Source organism: Mobula hypostoma, chromosome 15 (assembly GCF_963921235.1).
Source record: "Mobula hypostoma chromosome 15, sMobHyp1.1, whole genome shotgun sequence".
Lineage (NCBI taxonomy): Eukaryota > Metazoa > Chordata > Chondrichthyes > Myliobatiformes > Myliobatidae > Mobula > Mobula hypostoma.
The window spans coordinates 51,333,427-51,352,782 of NC_086111.1; the positions used below are offsets into that span (position 1 = coordinate 51,333,427).

At 41.7% G+C, this 19,356-nt stretch overlaps 1 protein-coding gene across 7 annotated transcripts in view; it reads right to left on the minus strand.

The window, feature by feature from the left end:
• flnbl (filamin B, like) overlaps positions 1 to 19,356 on the minus strand; it is a 177,240-nt gene that overhangs the window by 74,612 nt on the left and 83,272 nt on the right. For all 7 annotated transcript variants that reach the window (XM_063068023.1, XM_063068022.1, XM_063068019.1 and 4 more), the window contains exons 3-9: positions 12,909 to 13,157; positions 12,205 to 12,302; positions 9,749 to 9,896; positions 9,470 to 9,588; positions 2,212 to 2,289; positions 1,548 to 1,710; positions 615 to 809 (exon numbers count right to left, since the gene is read on the minus strand). In XM_063068023.1, the coding sequence (XP_062924093.1) occupies positions 615 to 809; positions 1,548 to 1,710; positions 2,212 to 2,289; positions 9,470 to 9,588; positions 9,749 to 9,896; positions 12,205 to 12,302; positions 12,909 to 13,157 (1,050 nt within the window). The remainder of the gene's footprint in view (positions 1 to 614; positions 810 to 1,547; positions 1,711 to 2,211; positions 2,290 to 9,469; positions 9,589 to 9,748; positions 9,897 to 12,204; positions 12,303 to 12,908; positions 13,158 to 19,356) is intronic.

A 19,356-nucleotide genomic window follows, 5' to 3' on the forward strand; every position in this document is an offset into this window, starting at 1 on the left:
GTTACCAGCAATATCTGATCGAAACAAACCCAGGAGCCCCTTTTCTATACAAGCATAATTACCTACAACCCTGTAGAACTTCTAGTCAACTCAGTATGGATGACAGTACATCTTTGATAGAAGTTTTGTTTGCATCAAATACATTTAGGGAACTGGGGCCCGATGCAAACATGGGAATTAGCTAATACCTTTAATGTTATTGTAAAGTACAACCAAGAATTGAAATCAAAATCACTGCATTGGCAAAAATGATATTGCAGACACCATTCTGATCTGGAATTCCAGGTTAACAGCAAAAATACTGGACTTCCAGTATGGAAAGCGAACTACTCCATATTTTCTTCAAAACCTTGCCTCTGGGATACTTAAAGAATAATAAATGGTTCAGAAATTTTATAAAATTTCAGCTTATGATTTGGTACAAAAAGCATAATTTTGATTAATTTCTGGACTGGTGGCTGTTCAAACCAAAAATATTCAATTGCCATCTTTCTCCAAAGGAAAATACTTCGAATCTTGCAGACTTTAAGGTTGGCAGCATGCTTCTCAGCACTTATCAACTTTTACAACTAGGATAACTGTTCTCCTATTAGAAGTAGTAAACATGCACCTACCTTCACCGATATTGACAGAATATGGACTCTTGGGTATAGGTGAATCAGCAAAGACGATTCGGATTGTATGATGCCCTGGGTGTAAGGGCCTGTAACTACACCGGTAGGTATTATTCCCCTTATCTTCAATTGTCACCTCGGTGTTATGACCTTGGGGATCCACAATTACCACCTCAACATTGCCAACTCCAGCACCTTCAAGAAACACAGATGGCATACTTGTACTTAAGCTTGCACTCCAAATCACTCAAAGATTCAAACAGTGATTAAAGTTTATTTCAGCTTGAAGCTGAAACCTTCAAGTTCAATATGATCTTAAACGTTATTGTCAGGAGATACTGACAACTGCAAATTCCAAGCAGGAAGGTTAGAAACTGGTTCATCAATTGTAAATTTTAGCCAGTCTTTGCTCAATTACACTCCCAATCTCATTAAGGCATACTAGCGGCAGCACAGTGGCGTAGTGATTAGCACAATACCTTACAGTGGAGGCAACCCCAGGTCAGTTCCTGCCACTGCTTGTAAGGAATTTGTACATTCTCCTCGTGACTGTGTGGTTTTCCTCTGGGTGCTCTGGTTTCCTCCCACACTCCAAAGACCTATCAGTTGGTTGGTTAATTGGTCATCGAAAATTGTCCTGTGATTAGTCTCCAATTAACTCAGGGGTTGCTGGGCAGTGTGGCTCAAAGGGCCAGAAGGGCCTATTCCACACTGCATCTCAATAAATAAAATAGTTTAAAAGAATTTTATCCACATTCAAAACACATAATATCCAGCTTCTGACTTGGGTAGTATTTATGCAGGATGCTCAAGTTGACCAATACAATTAAAGTACAAAGGATGAATCCAAGCATACTACTTTATGGGGGGGGGGGGGGGGAAATAAAGGAGACGTGTACTTATTTGTTCCTTTGTCTTCAGATATCAGTTTACCTGCTGTGTAAATATCAAAGTAGGTGGGCTTATTGGCAATATTTCCTGAAGATTCCAAGCCAGGTCCTCGTGCTGTTACCTTACTGGCATCACCATGGGCCTTATCAATGTTGACTTCAAAAGGACTTTTAGATATGTGCTGCCCAGCAAATAGTACTGTAATCTGTAAAGAAACAGAATTATTGTAGGATTAGTGTAAAGTAATCTTACAAAGTGATTGCATCACTGACTGAATGTGCTGGTGTCCTTTTTCATGCTGTGTGTTATTGTGACATATTCCAGCATAAATTCCTGCACCATTCAGCCTTTAGCCTTTCAGCTTTAAAGCAGATGTGACCCTTCATTACTTCCTGCAACAGTTTCTTAGTATATTACAACTTTCTTACTGTTCTGACCACAAAAATCAGTAAGAATTTGGGCAAGTCTAAGCATAGGATGTCACCAGGACAACCACTAAGAGTTCTAGCTTCCTACACCATTTGCAAGTAATTACGATCAGGCCTCTACAAGGAAAACAAAGTGGTGCCTTATCACCTCTTCAGACTCTATGGCAGGAGGGTGTGTGGGTCAGCAAAGGCAAGGTTAACAGAACCTGATAACAAGGACAGTTCAGATAAATACTCCAATAAAGAGCCACAACAATAGTCACAATTTTTGCACTCACCTTATGAGGGCCTGCAACCTTTGGCACATAAACAACAGAGTAGGTCTTGTTCTTGTCATTGTTGTTGGTCACCTTTGCCTGTTGGAATTTAAAGTATTAGAACCACAAAGTCTTCACTGATCACCCAACAGCAATATCATTTCAGAAGCGTAATATTAAAAAAGGAGCTGAAAGCACGTCAGAATCATTGTAGGGTTCATTATCACTGGCATATGTTATGAAATCTTTTGATGTTGTATATGCTGTTATATGAACTGAAGCAGCTTTCAGGCCAACCCAATTCTTCTCACTAGAGTCGGTCACAAGAGTCACCAATTCCACACAAAATAATTGAGCAATTGTACTGTGAATATTAGCCTTATTACTCGGAGGGCTGCTTTGTTCCAGAAGGTGCAATGCAGTTTTATGAATAGTTCAGGTGAAAGATATTGTGGTGCCTTAATGTTTTTACTTAAGTGAAGCACTCAGTTAATTTAGTCTTGAACCCACCTGGACTCAGATGGATGCTGACATGCAACAACTAGATTTGCACAAAAACCTCATTTTTGAAATCAATATATCAAATTGTAATAAACAAGATTCCACGATTAAAAATATTTAAGTCAAAATAATAAGACCATAAGACATTGGAGCAAAATTAGGCAATCTAGGGTTGAGGAGGAGATGAAAAAAGGATCGGCCACCTGCTCCGCGATTTAATCATGGTCGATCCTTTTTTCATCTCCTCCTCAACCCTAGTTCCCGGCCTTCTCCCAGTAACCTTTGATGCCATGTCGAATCAAGAACCTAATCAATCTCTGCCTTTAATACACCCAATGACCTGGCCTCCACAGCTACATGTGGCAACAAATTCCACAAATTCCCCACCCTTTGGCTAAAGAAATTTCTCTGCATCTCTGTTTTGAAAGGGTGTCCCTCTATCCTGAGGCTGTGCCCTCCTGTCCTGGACTCTCTCACCATGGGAAACATCCTTTCCACATCTACTCTGTCTAGGCCTTTCAACATTCAGATGGTCTTAATGAGATCCCCCCTCATCCTTCTGAATTCCAGTGAGTACAGACCTATCAAATGTTCCTTGTATGATTAACCCTTTTATTCCTGGATTCATCCTGTGAACCTCCTCTGGACCCCATATGCCAGCACCTCTTTTCTAAGATGAGGGGCCCAAAACTGTTCACAATACTCAAGGTCAGGCCTCACCAGTGCCTTATAAAGCCTCTGCATCACATCCTTGCTCTTGTATTCTAGACCTCTTGAAATGAATGCTAACATGGCATTTGCCTAACCTGCGAGTTAACCTTCAGGTTGTTCTGCACAAGGACTCCGAGGTCCGTCTGCATCTCAGATTCCTGTATTTTCTGCCTGTTTAGAAAACAGTCCGCAAATTTATTTCTACTACCAAAGTGCATAACCACGCATTTTCCAACATTGTATTTCATTCACCACTTTCTTGCCTATTCTCCTAATCCAAGTCCTTCTGCATCCTACCTGTTTCCTCAACACTACCTGCCCCTCCACCAATCTTCGTATCATCTGCAAACATGGCAACAAAGCCATCTATTCCATCATCTAAATCATTTATATACAGCATAAAAAGAAGTGGTCCCAACACCAACCCCTGCAGATCACCATTAGTCACTGGCAGCCAACTAGAAAAGGATAAACAGGAATTCTGCAGATGCTGGAAATTCAAGCAACACACATCAAAGTTGCTGGTGAACGCAGCAGGCCCACACCTCGCACTTCCCGTTTCTACCTCCTACCCAAGATCCACAAACCTGCCTGTCCTGGCAGACCTATTGTCTCAGCTTGCTCCTGCCCCACCGAACTCATTTCTGCATACCTCCCCCCCCCCGCTTTCTGCAGGGATTGCTCCCTACGTGACTCCCTTGTCCATTCGTCCCCCCCATCCCTCCCCACTGATCTCCCTCCTGGCACTTATCCTTGTAAGCGGAACAAGTGCTACACATGCCCTTACACTTCCTCCCTTACCACCATTGTTTTATCCCCCCTTGTTCCATCCCTTCCTACCTATGTTCGTGACACTTCTCACGCGCTTAAACTTTTCAATGATTTTAAGTTCCCTGGCCCCCACCGCTTTATTTTCACCATGGACGTCCAATCCCTATATACTTCCATCCCCCATCAGGAAGGTCTCAAAGCTCTCTGCTTCTTTTTGGATTCCAGACATAATCAGTCCCCCTCTAACACCACTCTGCTCCGTCTAGCGGAATTGGTCCTTACTCTTAATAATTTCTCCTTTGGCTCCTCCCACTTCCTCCAAACTAAAGGTGTGGCTTTGGGCACCCGTATGGGTCCTAGCTATGCCTGCCTTTTTGTTGGCTTTGTGGAACAATCTATGTTCCGTGCCTATTCTGGTATCTGTCCCCCACTTTTCCTTCGCTACATCGACGACTGCACTGGCGCTGCTTCCTGCATGCATGCTGAGCTCGTTGACTTTATTAACTTTGCCTCCAACTCTCACCCTGCCCTCAAGTTTATCTGGTCCATTTCCGACACCTCCCTCCCCTTTCTAGATCTTTCAGTCTCTGTCTCTGGAGACAGCTTATCCACTGATGTCTACTATAAGCCTACTGACTCTCACAGCTATCTGGACTATTCCTCTTCTCACCTTGTCTCTTGCAAAAATGCCATCCCCTTCTCGCAATTCCTCCGTCTCCGCCGCATCTGCTCTCAGGATGAGGCTTTTCATTCCAGGATGAGGGAGATGCCCTCCATTTTTAAAGCAAGGGGCTTCCCTTCCTCCACTATCAACTCTGCTCTCAAATGCATCTCTCCCATTTCACGTACATCTGCTCTCACTCCATCCTCCCACCACCCCACTAGGAATAGGGTTCCCCTGATCCTCACCTACCACCCCACCAGCCTCCGAGTCCAACATATTATTCTCCGTAACTTCCGCCACCTCCAACGGGATCCCACCACTAAGCACATCTTTCCCTCCCCCCCCCCGCTTTCCGCAGGGATCGCTCCCTACGCGACTCCCTTGTCCATTCGTCCCCCCCATCCCTCCCCACTGATCTCCCTCCTGGCACTTATCCTTGTAAGCGGAACAAGTGCTACACATGCCCTTACACTTCCTCCCTTACCACCATTCAGGGTCCCAAACAGTCCTTCCAGGTGAGGCGACACTTCACCTGTGAGTCGACTGGAGTGATATACTGCGTCCGGTGCTCCCGATGTGGCCGCCTATATATTGGCAAGACCCGACGCAGACTGGGAGACCGCTTTGCTGAACACCTACGCTCTGTCCACCAGAGAAAGCAGGATCTCCCAGTGGCCACGTATTTTAATTCCACTTCCCATTCCCATTCTGTAAAGATGAAGCCACACTCAGGTTGGAGAAACAACACCTTATATTCTGTCTGGGTAGCCTCCAACCTAATGGCATGAACATCCACTTCTCTAACTTCCGCTAATGCCCCACCTCCCCCTCGTACCCCATCTGTTATTTATTTTTATACACACATTCTTTCTCTCTCCTTTTTCTCCCTCTGTCCCTCTGACTATATCCCTTGCCCATCCTCTGGGTCCCCCCCCCCCTTGTCTTTCTCCCCAGACCTCCTGTCCCATGATCCTCTCATATCCCCTTTGCCAATCACCTGTCCAGCTCTTGGCTCCATCCCTCCCCCTCCTGTCTTCTCCTATCATTTTGTATCTCCCCCTCCCACTTTCAAATCTCTTACTAACTCTTCCTTCAGTTAGTCCTGATGAAGGGTCTCGGCCTGAAACATCAACTGTACCTCTTCCTAGAGATGCTGCCTGGCCTGCTGCGTTAACCAGCAACTTTGATGTGTGTAACTAGAAAAGGCTCTTTTTATTCCCACTCGCTGCTTCCTACCAATCAGCCAATGCTCTCACCATGTTAGTAACTTTCCTGTAATACCATGGGCTTTTAACCTGGGAAGCAGCCTCATGTATGGCACCTTGTCAAAGGCCTTCTGAAAGTCCAAATATACAACATCCAATTAAGCAATGAATGTTCTCTTTATGAAAGGAAAAGTACCGCCAAACTTGCAAACTATTACAATGAAGAGAGGGATAAATAAAAAAGTGAACCAATAGTTACTGTATTTGCATTTACAGAAGTTATTTGAAGTATCAACATAATGCATTTTATGTAATATTTATTAAAACAATAAACTTATCATGGCCTATTCAGAAGCTCCTGTGGCCCCTATGAAATCTGGCATAGTCCCCGGTGGAGTGGCGGGGTGGGGTGGGGGCAATGGCCCATATCACTGAACTAACCAAAGGTATCAGCATGGGCTTGTATTCACTAGAATTCAGAAGAATGAGGGGAGACCTATTTGAAACCTATTGAACGTTGAAAGGCCTCAATAGAGTGGGTATGGAGAGGATGTTTCCTATGGTGGGAGAGCCTAGGACCAGAGGACACAGCCTCAGAGTAGATGGGCATCCTTTCATAATGGTGATGAGGAGGAATTTCTTTAGCCCAAGAGTGGAGAACTGGTGGAGTTTGTTGCCACAGACAGCTCTGCAAACCAAGTTTTAAGTATATTTAAAGTGGGATGTATGGGGTGTCAGGGAGGGGTAGCACCTCTGGTGGGGAAACATGTTGCGCCCTTTTCAAGGCGGTTAGTCCACCTTTGGTCCCCATCTGGCACTCAACTCTCACCTGTGGCTCCTCATAGCTGTTTGCATGCAACAGCGGCCACACCCTGGGCAACGGCTTCGACAAGCCGGCTAAACCAGGTGAGAGTAGCCGATGGGTCTCAAACCCTCGGTGAGATAGGGAGTTGTCTATCCCAGCATGTGAAGACAGACTCCGGTGGACTGAGTGGACGAGACAAAAGGAAGGTCCAAAGGTCAAGAAGGCAGTCTCTGCAAGCGTCGTGGAATGTGTAGAGCACGACAAGACACAGAAGATGTCCATCATCCACTGCGCCTAGTCCCATCTCCAGCCATCTTGACTCTTGTCTTGCCACTGGATCCAGATGGGAATTGGGAAGAGAGAGTGAGGCTGATGCTGTGCGACTCTCCCTCACTTAAATCCAAATCAAGCGCTAGTCTCGACACCATCATAGCCAGCTGGTGGCGCAGTGACATCAGCGCTGGACTCCGGAGTGAAGGCTCTCGAGCTTGAATCCAGTCAGGCCGCTCCTGGGTACACTTTCCGTCCATGCTGGGTTGAGTGTCGAGCTAGCAACTCGACCTTGTAAAAAGTACTAATGGTGTTGAGATCTTCATCAATGATGATGGACAAACCTTTTATATTTAAAGAGGAGGTAGATAGATTCTTCATAGGTCAGGACATGGAGATACGGGGAGAAGGCAGGAGACTGGGGCTGAAAGGAAAAATGAATCAGCCATGGTGTAATGGTGGAGCAGACTCAATGGGCCAAGTGGCCTAATTCTGCTCCTACATTTTATGGTCTAATAATACCAATGAAATATGACATAATAGCTACAATTACAACAGTGGGGTCATCTGTCAGAAATGTCTGTCTACCATTACAACTTCCATTAAATACCTGATACTTATCATACTTTGAAAGGAAAATTAATTCATGGTCTTTATTGCCACATAGAATTTGCATTTATAATAGTATTTTAAAATATTTGTCTCAAAATTATTTGAAACTATTGCCTAAAAAGCTAGTTTTATTTTTACCTGTGCACTCAATACTGATACGTTTTTGTGAGATTATATTGCTTCAATGTTTACTGATTTTCTTTAGTGCCAACTCACACAATTACATTGTTGTTACTGTTTCAGAATCAGGTTTAATATCACTGGCATGCCTCCTTGTTTTGATGGTCAAAGCAAGCAATAGAAGACATTAAGCTCATCTAGGAGTGAAGCCCTGTTGTCACCCATGTCTCATGATATCATTTTGTAAGAGGTCATAGCATTCAAGCAGTGCCACTGCTGCTGAGCATTCTTCTCAATTCAAGTTTGGTCTGGAATTGCCGCTTCACAAGTGTGATGGCTTTCTGGATATCATACATGGACCTCCTGTATTTAATTTGGTTGCCAGACCTGAATGTCAAGGATTTGGCCTCAGCAGATTGCAGATCTCATGGTTCATCCAGGACTTCTGGACATATTGATGACAATTGAGCAGGTTTCTTGAAACAAGCCCGACTGAAGTCCCCAACAAGGATTTGAACAGCGTCAGACTAGGCTGTTTCTTGTTTGCTGATGCCGGTACTCAGTGCCTCACGTGCCTGCATTAATATCAGCATTTGGTGCGGTCAAGATCATGGAAAAGAACTCTTTTGGCAAGTAGAACAGACAGCACTTAATCATTAGATGTTTCAGGTCAGGTGAATAACCAAGCACCACCAAGCGTTTAACATGAGACACAGGCCCCTACTTTTTGCCTTCTTTGAATCAGTACTTCAGTCCATTTGGTGTAGAGAAGTCTTCAGGTTTTACTAACATATCTGGTGAGCCACGTCTTCACGAAACAGAAGGTTGCAATTCTTCATTTTCCTCTGACACAGCAATCTTGTCCTTGGGTCCCTAATCTTGTTCTCTAGTGACTGTACATTTGGTAACAAGATGCTGGGTTGAGGAAGTTTCATACCTGGCTTGGGATCCTCCCCTCCTCCCTCGCTTCTGGCCGTGGTGATGCACCTTCATCCTCTTAAAGGTGCTGTACCTGCACATTTGACGGCTAATTCTGCCGAGTCCTTCAGAAAATCCTGAGATCACTAGCTTGTTAAGATGGTTCAAAAGTATGTTAAAGGGAAATTACAGGCTGCAGATTGCCGCAAGAAGAGTTCAGAAGTATACTCGAACTTTTGTAAGCTGCTTGCAACATGCTGCCGTGTTTCACCAGCACCAGCTTGTAGGTGGGAATTAGCTTTGGAATTCAAAGATTCACCTGCCAATTTTTGGTATGAAATGGCAGCCTTATGAGAATGGCTATGCCCATGCTCATTGGAATTAAGAGCAAGAGGTGGTCCAATTGAAACCAAAGACTGCAGCTAGTGGGGTAAATGCCAAAGTTTTCCTGTATGGAGAAATTGGGAATAAATGGGCATTGTTTCAGATTAAGACTGAAGAATTAGAAGGATGTGACTTACTTAAAAAAAAAAATGCCACACCAGACCACTGCAGAGGTTGAATTATTAAATTTACTGAAAATATTGTCAGTGAAAACAAGTAGGCACGTGCACAACCAAAATAATTTGAAAATGACACTACGATTTCAATAAACCTTTGGACCATTTACTAGCTCAATCATTGGACAGAGATTTCATTTACCTCTTCTCGTTGACCTTCTGGATCATCCACAAAGACCATCACTTCACCCTGCCCAGCACTGATGGTTTCAACAGTGAACACAGCAGGACGCATCACTACGTTACCCACAGCTTCAATTCCTATGGATACAATAAGCGTTGATAAATAACTGCATTGAAATTTTTTTTATTGCAAACACCAAACCTGGGTTCAGACTGTGGGATAAAATGTTGATAAGAGTTTGCACTTTCAAACTGAACGTCCACAGAAGCTGTTAATGTGCTTGAGATTTAGACCTACCTGGACCATATGCCCTCGCTTTCTTGGGATTCAGCTTGGGTTTTAAGGGGGCTCCAGGCTTCAGTTTAGCCTTGGGGAACTGTGACAGATAGGTCATTACAGACTGCTCATCTACATCTCGGTCTATGATTTCTTCTGGAGCAATGACCTGGAAGATAAATTAGACAGTTACATTTCAATTCACCCACGGACTGGCAGCAAAACTTGTAATTATAAACACTAATTGCTCAAGGCAAATCTACACCATTGACCTTTAAGAAAGAACATTCACAATTCCAGTACGATTTTTTGTTTTCATTTACCCATTACTGCACAGGTTCCAAAAATTAATTATTTAAATCAAAGGCACGAGGTTAAAACAAAATGCATTTAAAAGTACTTAGCCCTGAAGGGTCTCAACCTGATACGCCAAATGTCTACTCTTTTCCGCAGATGCTGCCTGACCTGCTGAGTTCCTCCAACACTTTTTGCGTAGCTTTGGATTTCCAGAATCTGCAGATTTTCTCATGTTTGTGCTTTCGTTTTGTTTGTTTTTTTTCCACCTTCTGTGTAATTCTATTAAATGGCCCCCAGTATGATAAGATGGATTCTTGACCTCACAATCTACCTACTTATGATCTTGCACCATGTTTAGCTGCACTGCACTCTGTAGCCATTACACTTTATTCCGCATTATTGTTTTGTCTCAAGTCACTGCATAATTATCTGATGTCCATTCTATCTTAGTACATTACTGTAATAAAGCAATTCCACTTCCAAACTGGAGCTACTTTCCAAACAGTATTTTAGCTTACTGGCTACAACTTGGTGGTACAGAATGTTATCAAAAACTCTTGGATCATTTTACTACAATATCTGTAAAATTCTCCATACAAAGTGTGACCAGGAACAAAGCGAAAATTAAATCAGCAATATCAGTATCCTTCAAAAACTGAAATGAATTTTACTCAGGCACTCAGCTTCCAGTAATATTTCCAGACAATCTAGAAAGAATAGAAAGAGGGAGAAAAAGAAACAGGACTTTCCCTGTTGTGTAACCACCACGCAAAATACTCATGCAATGAGCTCCACTTCAGAATTTACTGAATTCCAATTCTGCTGTTTTTTTTAAAAAAATGTACTCAAAAATCTGTTTTTATCTTCTGTAAAAAGGACACGAATTTCAGCCTGCACAGATAGTAACATTTAGGAATGGCCTTTCCACAAAACCACATTCACACTGAAGTAAAAGCTGGTTCAGCATTACTAAAACAAGGGACAGCTCAAAGCATTTTCATACAAGACTCATTTACAGTCAAGTCTGACCTTGTTTAAGCATCAGATCAAATAGTAGATAGGCAAACCCTTTTAGTTGACTTTATTCTTTAAGCTGCATTAGTTAAATTTGTCTTAATGAGTAAAGTTAAGGATGCAAATATTAAGCAACTACAGAATTACAGAAAAAATGTCAGTCCATAGATTCAGAAAAAGTTGCAACACATTGACAACATAATTTAAACATGTTGCTCAACTCCTTGCACCACCCCCACCAACCGCCCCAAACTCCACCCTGAGGGAATGAATACGGGAATGACTCATTTGGCCAGGGTAAGTTCAAGTGGCGTATCATACTAAGGGCAAAATATACAATCTGAAAAATGAATGGAAAAAGAAACCATTGTTTCAGCACTATTGATTTATACCTGCACCATGTCACTGAGCACAGAAGCTTTGATTTCAGTTATTTTACTGACGTATGAGTGAAATACACCACTGGATCAATATCCAAACTGGAAGGCAGCCAATGAAGGCTGTAAAAGTTGTTAGCTCAGATTCAGAAAGCCTCTATGAATAGCTTCAATACAGAAACAGAAATTTTGTTTAAAACAAATGATACTTCAAAAACTGTAAGGTCTGGAGTTTATTTTTGTCTGAAAAGGCACCAAATTGAAGATGGGATGCAAACACTGCCATTTGTCATCCATTTAACTACCTCACTGAAGTCTGTAATATTGAGGCCAATTAACTTTCCTATTTAAAAACACAGAAACTAGAGTGTTTTAATTTCTGATGTTAAGCAGCAAACTTAAGGCACACCTTCAACTGCTTGGTTAAGGGAAAGCAAGGCAAAATCCACTCTTGTCATTCGTCTTCCAATCCCCATGGCTCATGTTTTGATTGATTTTCCAACTGGGAATTAACATTTCATCTAGTCTTACTTCCACCCTTTTGCTTTTCCCTGCTCCCATCACCCTTGTCATTTAATCTCCTCTACTCAGCTTCCCATGAGAACTTCTATATTCCGTTCCTTCATAATTTTTTGTACCTCGAAACTTCTGATCTGCCTAGCTCTGCTCAAAAATACTACACCCAAAATTTTAAGTAATTATGCTCATTCCAAGTAATTCCCATTTAAATGACTGTACACGAAGAAATGGATACATCAAAATTGATTTAACAAAAAGGTTTTTACTTACCTGTGGTACTCCAAGCCAGTCATCTGCTTGTTGCATAGCTTCACGTGCATTTTCCACTGGTTTATTAGTGTCCCAAATTTCCCAGTCTGGGCACAAACCTGAAATCCAGCAAATCATTAAAGCATTATTCACACCATCATGTATTCAGACATAATGTTACATCAGTATGTGTATAAAGCAAAATTCCTATACTAGAATTGGCACTAGAAATAATTTGAGAATCATTATACAAGTCATCTCTTGAAAGGTGCCAACAAGCTAACAGACAACAAAATCATTGGATTATTTCAAAGACAGAATTAAATCATCCCCTTACCCCAAAGTCACTAATAAAAAGTCAGATGTAAAATAAAGTTAACACCCAAAATTTAAAGATAAGACTGCTTCAAAGGCCTGTGGCAATGCAGGAAGGAAACACTGCCATCAGGAATCAAAAATCCATCCTCATGTTAAGTACTGATGGTCTGTAGAAGTATTCAGGGCAAATTCTGCCGCAGTTCTGGACTGGTAGTTTAACTGGAATCCAGGACTTCCCACTGAAGGATGCATAAAGGAGAACTAAACATTACCCACATTTTTCACTTACAGTTGAAAGAACTACTGCCCAATGTCAGAAACAATCAGCTCAACAGCTATATCCATTTCAGGCACTGTTATGCCAAAGACTGCAAACGTCTTCAAATAAGACTTGAAGAGCTGCTTACCTGGGGCACAGCTATCGACAAGGGCGCCCAGGGCTTTGCCATCTTTCCAGTCATTGCTGAAGTTGGTGATTGGCAAATCAGGTAGCTTATTCTGAATCCATCCCAGTAGTCTTTGTTTGGGTGTCTGATTCTTTGCATCATCCGCTCCTTCGTCATCCCAAACTGGCATAGAAATGGAGTAATGGAGAATCAAAGTCCATATCAGTCCGAGAATGAGTTTCAGATTCCCATCCACAATTGCTTTGCTGTCTGAAAATTTAAAAAAAAACATTCATTAGTTGGTGCAAGGAGTGTGGAGGAGAAAATTTTATAACAAAGCTATTTTTTACATTTCCATTCCACAAAATTTTGATCAAATATACTCCACAAAAGGTTTTGCAGATTCTGGAAATCCAGAGTAACACAAAATGCTGGAGGAACTCTGCAGGTTAGGCAGCATCTACGGAGGGGAATAGACGGCCCAAACCGTCCACACTTTATTTCCCTCCATAGATGATGCTGCCTGACCTGCAGAGTTCCTCCAGTATTTTGTGTGTGTTATCCATAACTGACCTTGCTGCTGATATTTGATTGCAGGTAATACAAATATTGAATTATTATATGAAGGCCACACTATGGATACTTAACAGGTCTTTTCCTTTAAAAAAATACTTTAAAAAGTTTCCAAAGTATCATGGTGAAATTTAAACCTCATTCAGGCCTCCAGATAATTTAAGCACTACACAATTATTCGGGTAGATGGAGTTTGTCAGCCTGGGAAGGCAGTCCATCTAAGAGAGGGAAACTCTGATTTCAAACCTCCGCTGCCTTGAGGCCATACCCACTCACGGGAAAGGCTTTGGGAGTAAACCCCAAGGACAAATCCGGAGCTGGAGTTCTTAAGGCAGTCCGACGTTGCCTTCAACCTCGTTCTGGCAACTACTGCGACGACACTGGTGCCAAGCTGCATTGGCCCTTGCCCTTCCCTTGGACAACATCAGTGGCGTGAAGAGGGGAGACTTGCAGCATGGGCAACTGTTAGTCTTCCATACAACCTTGCCCAGGCCTGCGCCCTGGAGAGGACATTCCAGCGTTGCCTCACTGCGATGGCAAGACTTTCCAGGTGCAGATCCATGGTCTCGGGAGACTAACGGATGCCACCAATTATGTCTAATTTATACAGTAGTACTTTAATGTCAAAACTGATCATAGCCACCCCCACTACAAAGTGCTATTTCAGCACAGGAATTAAAAGACCAATAAACACTGCTTGAATACAGTGAATCCTGGTTAATTGAGACACAGTGGGACCAGCACATTATGGCCCAATTAAGCACTACCCTGACTGGCTGAAGTTTCATGGAAATAGCTTAAAATATATAAAAAGATTAAATGAGTAACAAAACATGTATTTAAATGAAATATAGAACAATATTACTACAGTACTATAAAACTAGTTCCTAATACTTATGGATGGAGGAATTCATTAAAATAGCGTTTTTTTTTTACTATAAATGAGCAAAATCAGCAGACACCTAGTGCAGATCATGAAATGTCTTCCTACAATGCTGTCGATGATTGCATCCTCCAAATCTTCATTTTCATTGTAATATTCAAGATGATTGTTGATATCTTCAAATGTTTCGAAGTTCCTAACTTGCTGATGTAGTGAAATTGTCTCATTTTCACTCCTAGCCATTTCTGGCATCTCTAAGCCTGAATGCTTGAAGATGCAATGAGCAGAACAGTTCTGACAAGCAACACACACAAAATGCTGGAGGAACTCAGCAGGCCAGGTAGCATCTATGGAAAAAGATACAGTCAACATTTTGGGCCAATACCCTTTAAGTGTTACTTGGATTTCCAGCATGTGCAGATTTTCTCTCGTCTGTGATATGAGAACAGTTCTGAATTGTCTTGCTGCTCATTACTGCTGTAACAACGACAAGTCACTGCATTGTGTAGTCTCCAATGACCACACAATTGCATGTGATTGATGCAAGTTAGAAACTGTTCAGCAAGTCTCATGTCTCAATTAAGCAGGATAGCTCCAAATGAGTGAAGGGAATCCCAGCTATTTTCTCAGTTAGACTTTTTTCCCCGTTTTAGTTTTCCCAAATATATACCTGCCCCAAGTCACAGGAATCCACCATATACCTCTTCTTCCTTGCACTTATTATTAGAATAGTAAAGTTCCACAAACTTAATGCCATTCCAAAAAAAAGTTAGAACCACAAAACCCAAGACCAACAAGATATAAACCAGGAATAGAACAAGGTCTTTAGAATGTGCTAACTGTGCTTACAACCCAATAGATTAGGGGTCGCCAACCCATCGATTGCGATCGACCAGTTGAGCTTTCAGACTTTCCCAGTAGATCCCGAAGAAAAATCAAAAATAAATACACAAATACTGTTGTAATGTGAGCATTATAAAAGTAAGTAATACTAATTAGGATAATGGTAATATAGCAATATTTTCGCTAAAAAGCTGTTTATAAAGAGAGATTGTTTCCGGGTTGCGGGGGTTTAGTTCCGTTCTTTCTGCCCAGTGCGCATGTGTGTAGTTCCCCTGCCATGCACCACATTTTCAGCGTAGTCTATGCTGCATCAAAGTGATCAATCAGATTAGGGATAAGAGTACAGACTGTCGCAAACATCAATATACGGCAGTGTCCCCAACCTCCGGGCCGCGAAGCATGCAGTGGTAGTCAGGATGCACACAGCACATTTTTAAGAAAAAAAGCCGAAATAAACAAGCTAATTAATTAGGTGCTGCCCGGCACGTAAATGTCGGCTCAGATCAGAGGTGACACAATCGGAAATCGCTTGTGATATCCTGATAGCATAGCGGAGGCTCCACGAAAGAAGGCGAAAACGTACTAATTCCATCCAGAATGGGAAGAGGAATTTCTATTTACCTTGGTGAAAGACAAGTGTGTACGTATGTTGTGCCACCAAACACAAGCACCGACTAAAAGAGGGAATCTGGAGCGGCACCACAACACCAACCACCAGGAATTTAAAGACACCTACCCTCCAAAGAGTGCAATTCCTGCCTGGAAAGTTGAGCTGAAATCGGGGTTGAAGGCCCAGCAATCGTTTTCCACAAAACATGCTGCTCAAAATAAGGCTGCTATTGAAGCATCATTTCATGTAAGTCACCTTTTGGCTGAACACAAGAAGCCTTTTACAGATGGCGATTTATTCAAGGAAGCAATGGTCATTACTGCAGAGACTGTTTTTGATGACTTTAAAAACAAAAACGGCATCACAATCGCAATACGTAATATACTGCTTGGCCCTGCAACAGTAACAAGGAGGATAGGGTCACCATCAGAAGACGTGAATATTTTTCACTACAGTTCGATGAATCCCTGGATGTAATGCAAACAGCTCAGCTTGTTGTACTTATCAGAATGGCTTTCCAGGATTTTACAACAAAGGAGGACTTCCTCACTCTTTTGCAATTAAAGGAAAGAATAAGAGGTGAGGATATTTACAATGATTTTTTTTTAAAATGTCTGTGAAAATGACATCCCCATTCATAAACTGGTGGCAATTACTACTGAGGGGGCTGAGCAATGCGCAGTGTGCGCGTTGGTTTCATAGCACTAAAAGACAGTGCCTACTTCGGGTCAACTTAGCTATGTGAAATTACATTTTCACAGATGAAAATTATTAAATCTAAGTACAGGAGCTGATTTACTGAGACACCTCACTCGGGTTGCCAACTTTCTCACTCCTAAATAACGGACAAAAGTAGCAGTCAAATCCTGGGACATTTGTGTTTACCCCGAGAAAGACTACCATGACCATGAAGCCTTGCGCGGGCACCTGTGTGCGCATGCGCGTACATGCCAATTTCTTTTCTTTACCCCACCAATCGGTTTTGGCTTAATCTTCATTATTTCTACTTGATATAGGCTGTGTATTTATCATATCATTCCTGCTTTTACTATATATTAGTGTTATTTCAGGTTTTATGAGTTATTTGGTATGATTTGGTAGGTTATTTTTTTGGGTCTGGGAACGCTCAAAATTTTTTTCCCCCCATATAAATTAATGGTAATTGCTTCTTCGGCGTAAAGCATTTTGGCACGAAAGGTTTCATAGGAACACTGTACCTTAGCGGGGGGAATATCAGGACAGCTGGCAACCCTACACCTCACGGACCGTCTCAGACTGGCTGTCTGTAGTTATGAGCCAAATTTCAGGGAACTAGCAGAAAGTATTCAGCCCCAGTCATCACACTGAGTGCAACAGTCAATTTTTATTCATTTATTTTTCATGTTGAAATAAAATTAAGTAATGAAACTTAGAATTAAAGGTGAAGTATTGTAATATTCTTAAAGAAAGACAGCTATGGCCTGTTTGATATGCTAGTTACAGTGTTTTCTTGTTTGAATTAATTTGAAAGTTTGACAAATGTATTTTGTGTAATTCAAATACAATTCGCCCAAATAAAAGGCCTCAAATTGGAAGTACAATCTGAGCTGTTTTTTCTCTAAACGATTTAGTAGGTAGATCTTGCCTTTCACAGAGGTCGAGGTAGGGGATCTTGGGCTTAAAAAGGTTGGTGACCACTACGATAGATCAAGTGTACCCAAAAATTGCAGAATGTTTGATTTTATTCTCAATTCAATATGAATATCTTTTCATGCAATTGTTAAATATTCTTTGATAATACTTCAATTAAAAATGTCACTTTTAACCTCACGTACTGCCCCTGTTATGTATCCTTTATGATTCCTTACCCAAAGCCCCAAGATGTTATGTACAGGAACAAGCAAAATCAGTTTCAGTTTAAGAAATTAATACTTAGTATAATAAAAGGATATTTTGGGAGATAGCCAAGTACAGAGGTGAATTATAAAACAATTGAAACTGGCATATTTATAATGATTAACAGGTGCATTTACTCTTGTTTGATGAGGCAGTAAACTAACATTTGGAAGAATACAATGGACCACATTTGCAAATATTTAAAATGAAGCCCTAGAGTTGAAGTATTAAGCATAACTATACTATAGACAACTTAAATCATTTGTTCAAAAGCAGCACATTTGGCATTTCTTACTTTGCATTTGAAAACAAACTAAATCTGTTTCTTCATGTAAAGCACAACAAAATGTTGCTATCGTGTTTACAGTGTTCTATAGATGAGGTAGATATTTATCGTCAAAATTTTCTATCGTCTCCAAATAACTTTGAAACAAATACTCTACTACCGCATCCCAAATCTTCAACCATCTTTTAAAACTTGCACCCAATGCAAAATGATGATAAAGCCATTTTATCAAAACTCAGGTATACGATGGGCCTTCTGTACACTTTAAGGCTAACTGCTGTGGATTATCTTGTTTCAACTGCAAAATACATTCAAATCAGTTTGCAGTTGGAAAGATGTCCTCTGGTGATATCATCCGCCCTCTTGGCATGTTATGCAACAGGAAGTACCTTTGAACCAAGCTTTTATTTATTGTCATTGCAACATTCTACTTTTTCCAAGGATATTTGACTCAGCAACAACAGGAGATGAAGGTTACTGAGCGTTTATTAGAACAGTAATCACCCCATGGTCAGATTAAGGTTGGTGTAACTCAATGATGGTGTAATTCATTTGAGATGTAACCAAAATTTGTCAACCAATTCCTCATCATTATAAGAAAGCTCGCTCATTCCGTTAAGTGCCATGTCGTATGACGTGGGCGATCATGGTCGTTCAAAGAACCATGATTGCTCTTGGCAAATTTTCTACAGTAGTAGCTTGCTTTTGCCTTCTTCTGGGCAGTGTCTTTACAAGATGGGTGACCCCAGCCATTATCAATACTCTTTAGAGATTGTCTGTCTGGCGTCAGTGGTCACATAACCAAAACTTGTTATATGCATTAACTGCTTTTACGACCATCCACCACCTGCTCCCAGGGCTTCACACGGCCCTGATCAGGGGGCTAAGCAGGTGTTACACCTTGCCCAAGGGCAACTTGCAGGTTCGCAGAGAGAATAAGCACCGTGCACCTCCTTTGGGGAAGCCGTATCTCCACCTCACCACCCACATAGGACAGCACATCTCCTAAAAAGGAAATGAAGTCATTCATCACAGGTCTGGCAGTGATACCTGTGCCTGTTATGACTGATCCAAGGAGGAGCTTGCCAAAACTAGGTGTGGCTGCTGCACGTTTCACAGAAGCTGAATACTACCTGTATATAAAAAAAATTAACCGGTCTTCACATCTGACATTCAGCGTTCATTTGGACCAAAGTTGATCAAGAACAAACCTAATGTAGTAACTGACAAACAACAGGATGAAGGGTCCTGACGAAGGGTCTTGGCTGGAAACGTCCACTGTACCTCTTCCTAGAGATGCTGCCTGGCCTGCTGTATTCACCAACAACTTTGATGTGTGTTGCTAATGTAGTAACTGTAAAGGATCTGCAGGACAGCATGAACAAAAATCATCAATTCA